The sequence below is a fragment of the Microtus oregoni genome, unplaced genomic scaffold (assembly GCF_018167655.1).
Source record: "Microtus oregoni isolate MIOR12 unplaced genomic scaffold, Mior012 000001F_ref0000356, whole genome shotgun sequence".
NCBI lineage: Eukaryota > Metazoa > Chordata > Mammalia > Rodentia > Cricetidae > Microtus > Microtus oregoni.
In genome coordinates, this window is record NW_024543060.1 from 88,609,195 (window position 1) to 88,617,312 (window position 8,118).

Below are 8,118 nucleotides of genomic sequence, written 5' to 3' on the forward strand. Positions count from 1 at the left end.
ATTAGGTTGCTTTTAAAATGAGCCCGTGTGGACCACTGATATGGTTAAAAGAGTAAAGGTGCTCGCCACCAAGTCTCACGATCCGAGTTCAATCCCCGGGAGCAGTGGCTCTCAGCCTTCTGAATGCAGCCATTCCTTAACACAGTTCCTCACGTTGTGGTGAACCCCAATCATAAAATTATTTTCCTTGCTACTTCATAACTGTAATTCTGCTACTGTTATCGATCGTAATATAAATGTCTGATATGGAGGGTATCTGATACGCGACCCCTGTGAAAGGGTTGTTTGACCCACCCAAGGGGTCATGACCCACAGGTTGAGAACCTTAGGACCAATATGGTAGGAAAGAAGTAGCTCCCTCACATTGTCCTCTGACCTCCATATGTAGGCACCCAGGCACATATATGCACAATAAAGAAATACATACATACATACATAGATACATACATAGAATTTAAACTTTTAAGAAAAATAAGTATTAGAAATCCTGACCCAGAAGGTTTAGACTCAAGAAGAAGGAATTTTCATTAAATTAGGAACTACCAATGGCTCACCCCCAAACAAGCTACTGTTGAGTATGCTCATTTTTGTTGGAATTTGTAACCATACAACTAACTAATGGGTTGGCTCAAAGGAATGCCATAAACAGGCTATGAATGAATTTAGAAATTAATTAGACAATAAATACTTCACAATACTCTTACTGGTATAACAGAGAGAAACAATCGGTCTATTGATCGACTCCAAAGCAAGAATACCAGGCATAAAGGCTGCCCCTTCAAGTGTATAAGACAAAAAGAGGTTCTTTAGGAATATCTTACAGAGGGTTGGATTCCAGTTATAAAGTGTGTTTATCTACAGTTGATGCAGAATGGGAAGTTAATACTCTGATAAACAGACTCCAGAGCCAAAAAGACAGGCATAGGCTGCAAATACAGGGTAAAACAAGATGAAACGCACTAAGGATATCTTAGGTTCAACCAACACTTTCACGAATACCAGATGGGGAAATTATGGCTTCACGGGTTTTTTAAAGGAAAAATATTTGGAAGTTCTCATTAATAATATGAGTCAACACCAATTTTATGGCTCAGAAAATCTTGACCTATAGCAGGGTCTTAGAGCAGTAATACAGGGATAATAATTTAATTGTACCATATTTTAATAATGCCACCTATCTTCATTACACAATCTATGAAAGCACAGATAAAAAATAAACAACCCACAGTCCCATCACTCAAAAATGAACATTGTCTCCATTTCTACATATTAATATACACTATAAGTCTTTGCCGTTACTTTTTTATAAAAGTAGATTCAAACTATGAATCCTCTTTTACAATCAGTTGGGCTTTTATGCATCAATATATCAGCCCCCACTCCATGCTCCACTGAGTGACACCTGGTGCATATTATTCAATTTCTTACCTCTTCGTCACATTTCAAAAGGTCATTTGGGAATTTGAGAAAAAGGTGGTTAAAATATGCACGTTTGCATTCGAACACCTAAGTGCCATTGTCCTGTAACAGCAAAGGACAAGAGCGGTTCTTCCATGAAAAAGAACAAATTTCCAAGAAAACAATACAGTTAAATGCATGTCCCTGCAGAACTGTCTTGGCAAATGAATTCAGCCACTTTTATATTGACCCATGCAGCCAAGCTACTACTAGTTGCTAGGAGCTATAGCAAAGTGGATTTCAGTTCAATAAAAAAAAATAGAATTTTTTTTATGATCACAGCTATCAAAAAGTGGAACAGAATGAATAGAAGGCAGGCTCAGTGGAGCAAACCTGTAATCTAGCACTGGGGAGGTTGAGGCTGGAGAGTGCTCAGCTCAAGATCAGCTGTAGAGAGAAAAAGAGCAAGAGCTCACCTCAAAAGCAGGGGAGTGCTGGGGCTGAATCTAGTCGCTGGAAATGTTAATAGTGCTGGAGATAACTAACTGGAAAAGGATTTTGCAGAGAAAATCCCCACACCATGTAAGAACTTAGATTAAAGGTCTCTTTGTGCTTAAAGATTCTGATCCCAGTGAAAAGTTTTCTATGGTGATGTACTACAATAAGAAATCAAGTCCACAGAGTCTCATGTACCTTAGAGCAATGAGAGGAATCCTAACACTAAAGGTGAACACCTATGTAGTCAACGCTTTTCACTTATTACTTTTTACATCATTTAGTCCTTAACAAAACCCCAGGAGCAGATACTATTATTATTTCCTTAACAAAACCCTAGGGATAGATACTATTACTATTTCCTTAACAAAACCCTAGTTACTATTTCCTTAACAAAACCCTAGTTACTATTAGTTTTTCCTTAACAAAACCCTAGATACTGTTACTTTTTCCAGCTCACCACATTTTGCAGTGTGACTCTTTGTAGCCATCTAAGGGCATTCTTCTGTGCACTAAAAACTGCACTGTCCCTCAAGCACACCCCCACGACACAGCCACAGCTTGTGTAGTAAACCACACACAAACAAAAGCATCTTCTGCAAATTTTTATCTAATTAGGTCTCAAACGAGCAGTCAATGGATTTTTTTTCTAAGCAAAATAAAATGCATTATTTATTTCCAGCTAAAAATCATTGTATTGTCTAAATTGACCATATACCTTAAACTTTGGAAGCAAAATAAATTCAGGCATATAACTGAAGATCAGTAAAGCAAACTGGAGTTTCAAACCCTTGTCATTGCTAATTAAGTGACCTTGGACAAGTTATTAATCTTGCAATGTCTCTTTAGCCTTTCATCTGTGAAATGAGTATTGACCTCGGGATGAGGCATGCAAGCATTTACCTCAATCAGACACACTGCTACACTACACAAGGAATAAAGCAGGCAGAAAAGACTGATTAACCTAATCCACAATTCAGCCCAAAACATTAGGATATTTCAAAGTGCCATTATTCAAAGTGATTGCTGGAAAAGAACACACCTCTTATTACCCTACAAGTTTCTGATTGACAATCATTAGTGAAATAAAGTGATAGCCACATAAATTCCATTTTATGCAAAAGATCATCTAAATAAAATTCAACTCCCATTTCCTTTCTTTATTCTCTCTCTCTCTCTCTCTCTCTCTCTCTCTCTTTCTGTGTGTGTGGGAGGGGGGGGGGGGTCCAACTGTCCTGGAATTTGCTTTGTAAATCAGGCTGGCCTCGAACTCATAGAGATCCACCTGCCTCTGCCTCCCGGGTGCTGAGATTAAAGGCCTGCGCCACTACTCGCTCCATTCTCTTTAAAGGCTTGTTTTAGTGGCTAATCCAGTGTGAGACAGGTAAATGTAAGTCTGAAAGGTACTGGTTTTACAACTTTATTCAAACTTTGTTTTCAATGTGTGCTCCTACAGAGCCACCAGGACCAGCCAACAAAACCATAATAAAGAAAACTCACTCTAGCTGAACACTCTGGATCATGCTTTTGCTACTTAAGTATTTACTAACATGAAACACGTGGTGTTTTATCCCTAAAATGTGTCATCTATTTTTGTTTCAAAAATAACACAACTGAGGAGTGTTCAAAAGCACCATTTGTCTCCATTTGTGTCAATAAAATTAACTAAATTTCTTATTATTAATAAATTCTCATGTTTCCAAAGATACTAATTTTGAGGAACTTGGTTTAGCATAGCATCAGAATAAATTTATAATTGATGGACTGGGTGCCTTTGCAAACACACTTTTTCACTTATAACTTAAAACTGTCACTGAACTTCTTTTCCATAAACTATCTAGGGGTAAATATTAAAACCGTAGGCGAAAATATGTATAATATCTACTTGTGTTTGAAAATGAAAGAGAGTACACAGAAGAGCCATCTTTTCTAAGGCCCACATAGAGAAAAAACTTCTATAAATAATCATTATTCTGAAATGAAATATTCCAATGGTGTCACTGTCACCAAGTATATATAATAGTATATGGATCTTTAAATCTCACTATTTTTTTATTTCCTCTCATTTCACTGTAACATAAATTTCTCCTTTTCCCTATAACCACTATGGTAATTTATTGGACTGTCTGATCACAACCTATGAGAACCTATGTACGTAACACATTTTCATGCAAAAGTTTGTATCAAACACTTATCAAGATCAGCACAAGGGTTCAGAGAAGCATTTCTCAACACATGGGTGGCCCCTTTGGGAGTGGAATGACCCTCTCACAGGGGTCACCTAGGACCATCAGAGAACATAGATATTATTTACATTAAAACTCAAAACAGTAGCAAAATTACAGTTAAGAAGTAGCAACAAAAATAGTTTTGTGGTTGGCGGTCACCACAACAGAAGGACCTGGATTAAAGGATTGCAGCATTAGGGAGGTGGAGAACCCCTGGTTCAGAGGGTGAAAGTGCTTGCTCTCAAACCTGAGAACTGTACCATTTCTTGAATCCACATGGTGAAGGAGAGAACAGACTCTCACAAGTTGCCCTCTGATTTCTGCATAGGCTACATGGCATGCACTGCCCAGCACACACACACACACACACACACACACACACACACACACCAAATAAATGTAATCCTTTTCATTTTTATGAACAGTCATACAAAATACTTTTAAGCAAGAAAATCAGTTCAGCTTTTAAGATTTTTCAATAAGCATCATTGGGTTGCGTAAGAGATGTTTGAAGGTAAAGATATGAACGATGACAGAGGCTTCCATCTGTCAGTGCAGGACAAACTGAATAACCACGACCTGAGAACTAAAGAGTTTTCTTTGAATTTCATCTAGTGAGTGCTTTTTCAGGTTTCCTTCCTCCTCAGTGATTTCATTCGTTTAATTCAACTTTTAATAGTTTCTCAAATATGCAAATGAAACCAGCTATCTCTAACTTATATTTGCTGAATAAAGATCCAGACTTTATTTTTAACTGTCACCTTAGAAAGATTCTCTAAGCAACAGCCGTCTTACCTGCCACATGTTCATCTTCTAAAGGCCTCTGCTGGGTTCCACACATACTTTCTTTCCCAAGCCAGACTTCCCTGCATCCTGAGTTTCACTCAGGTAAGTCAGGATAACTGAAAGGAAGTACTGCTAACGCTGGCTGCCTAGCCAGCCTCAAGATTTATAGGCTCCCCTGCCTGACTGACAGTTCCTCAGAAGGTTCACTGTCTTTGTTTTGTGGGATCATCACCCACTGCCAATGTCTTCTGCACGAGAAAGTAGCAGCAACCCGCGGAGGCTCTGGCTTTGGCAGGATAACTGCGTGAGCCAGTTATCTCACGAGAGATAGTCTCTAGTGTAAATAGCCCGATGGTAGGGGTGGGCTTCAGGGCTGCAAACGGAAACAGTGCCGGACATGCGGGATTTTCTTCTAGCAACACCAGGACACGTACAAGTTCTGCACCAGAGCTCAGAGAAAAGTAGCTGATGGACACATTGATGGAGAGCTAGCTATTTTAAAATTACTCAAAGAGTCTAAAGCCTCAGTCTGGCTGGGAGGCTCTTCCTCTCCACACACAAGGTCTGTTTTCCTGCCTAATTTAAGAATGAATCGCTGACACCTCCAGGTGCAATACCCCGAGGGGAGAACGTACCCATACAACGCTAACGCGGGTACACACACACACACACACACACACACACACACACAGAGTGGGTGCCAATTCTTACCTTAGCAGATTAGACAGGGGCAGAGGTCCGGATCCACCACCCAGGATCCCTCCTTTCCTGCCAGATAGGAGTTTCTCCACCAGAGCCACATTGCCAGTGCGAGCAGCTTCCAGCAGCTCCTGGTCCTTCCCCATAGTCTCTCACGAGTCCCCTTACAGAGTCCTTTCCGTGCTCTGGTCCTCCTCTGGGTCCACTCTCCAAAAGCCAGGGCCCTCCCCGCCCCACCCTAAGAGGATGCCAGGGCTTGAGCACGCTGTGATCCCCGCAGCAGCCCCGTGCCGGGAGCTGCACGCTGTCCTCCTGTCTGTCACACGGTGCAGCTTCTACAATGGGGAGCAGCCCGTGTTTGGGTAGAGGGGCTGGCCGAGCGGCGACGCGCCCCCACAGCCACTCCCCTGCATTCCCGAGGCCTCCTTCCCGCGGGGTGGGGTGCGAGCGGGTGGGGACCGGGCCCCGGGTGCCACTGAGGAACGAAAGGAGGACGCTGAGCTCTGAGGAAGATGCCGAGCATGCACTAAGGGAGGATGCACAGGGAAGAGGATGCTGAGCTCTGAGCAGGATGCTCGGGCGCCCAGAAGGACGATGCTCCGCACTGGGAAGAATGCTCCGCACCAAGGAGAACCCTGAGCGCGGACGAGCGGCCGCAGGAACAGTCGAGCGCGTCCTCCGGGGGGGCTGGAGCGTTAGAGCGACCGCGGCGAAGACTCGTGCGCCCGCCCGCCCGCCCGAGTGCCCAGCCTGGACTCGCCTGGGTTCCGCACCGGGCGGGCTCGGCGGTTCCGCGGCAGCGGCGATGGCGACGGCGGCGGCGGCTGTGGTGGCTGCGGCCCGCGCCGAGGCTGGGCTGTGCTAGCGAGCCGCCGCGGGTGCGAGCGGAGGGCGGCGACGGAGGCTCGGCGCGCGGGGGGCGTGTGCGCGCGGCAGGTGCGGCCCGGGGCCCGCCGTGGGGCGGGGGCGGGGGCAAGGGTGGGGGGGGCAGCCCTGTACCAGTGGGCGGGGCTCTCCTTCTCCCTCCTCCGTGCTCCCTCCTTTCCAGCTCTGCGTCCTCTCTCCCTCCTCTCGCTTCCCTCCTCTCTGCTCTCTTCTCCCCTCCCTCCCTTCTGTTCACTTCTCCGTCTCCTCCTCGGAAGAGGTTTAACTGTCTGAGTACTGGAGATCACTCTGCTGGCTGCTGAGGCGCCTTCTGTGCCTGGAGCCCCACTCAGGGATCAAACTTGAGGAAAATCTCCCACTAGGAGGTGGTGGAGAACCTGATGCTGCGAAGAAGAGCTTTGGTTGAGATTTCCGTCCCAATCCAGGATATTTCATCCTCTTGCCTTACCTCCGGTGAGAGAGTGATACCCATCCTTGGAACAGATCCAGAAGGTTTGTTTTATCCTAATTTCTGAACTACAGAATAGCTTGTGACTTTTGCAGTTTTTGTAGCGTCTTTAATCGGCCTGAATTTTAGTTGGGCTTGTGAGATCTGCTGACTTGAGCAAACACCAGAAAAAGGCTCTCATTGAAAATTCCTCCACATCCACACTAGGGAAAACATAAATGGGCATGGATGCGAGAGTTGCCTTATCTGCATGTATCATCACCGGTTCATTGTGTGTGGTTGGCTTCATTTTGTTGGATGTTTTCCTTGCTCCCTAGAGAGAACGTACTGTTTTCTCTTGAAACTTTTTGTGGCCGCTTGTGGTCAGATGGTGGGAAAGGATGTGGTAAGTGCTTTGCTTGTGACAACGCAGTGAGCCTGGTACTGTTACTGTATATTACTCAGAACTAAAGCAGAGGTCCAGTAAAGGACAAAATGCCACACAGAGTCATTGGCTGACAAGCTATTCCTGGGTGCCAGGGAGATGGCTCAGCAGGCAAGAATGCGCTTATGCCAGGCAAGGGCCTGAGTTCAGCCTCAGGAACCCTCATAGTAAAAGGAGAGAACTGGCTCCACCAAGTCCTCTGGCCTTCACACATCAGGATACACGTTTATACACAGAGACATGTACACACACACTGTGTGTGCGCTCCCATAAGCAATCACATATAAATGGATGGATGGATGGATGGATGGATGGATTCATAGATACATAGATACATAAATAGATGAGATAGATAGATACATAGATACATAGATAGATCAATAGATAGATAGATAAATGGGCTGGAGAGATAGCTCAGCAGTTAAGGAGAGAACCAGAGCTCAGTTTCTAGCACCCATATCAAGTAGCTGACAACTTTCTTTAGCTCCAGCTCCAGGGAACCCAATTCCTCTAACCTCCTCAAGCCATGTATTTATGTACACCTACCCCCATGCAACACACACACACAAACACACACACACACACACACACACACTAAGAAATAGATCTTTAAACAAGGTGTGTTAGTTCGTGCCTTTAGTCCCAACACTCATAAAGCAGAGGCAGATGAATGTCTCTTAGTTCTAGACCAGTCTGATCTACAGAATGAGTTCCAGGACAGAAAGAGAGAGAGCGACAGAGACAGAGACAGAGAC

At 44.3% G+C, this 8,118-nt stretch overlaps 1 protein-coding gene across 19 annotated transcripts in view; it reads right to left on the reverse strand.

Moving 5' to 3' along the window:
- Anks1b (ankyrin repeat and sterile alpha motif domain containing 1B) overlaps window positions 1-6,344 on the reverse strand; it is an 861,781-nt gene extending 855,437 nt beyond the window's left edge. For all 19 annotated transcript variants that reach the window (XR_005975765.1, XM_041666272.1, XM_041666261.1 and 16 more), the window contains exon 1: window positions 5,619-6,344. Coding sequence is in view for 18 of the 19 variants with exons in the window: in XM_041666272.1 (XP_041522206.1) it covers window positions 5,619-5,752 (134 nt within the window). In the remaining variant the exon portion in view is untranslated. The remainder of the gene's footprint in view (window positions 1-5,618) is intronic.
- Window positions 6,345-8,118: the final 1,774 nt, after the last annotated feature.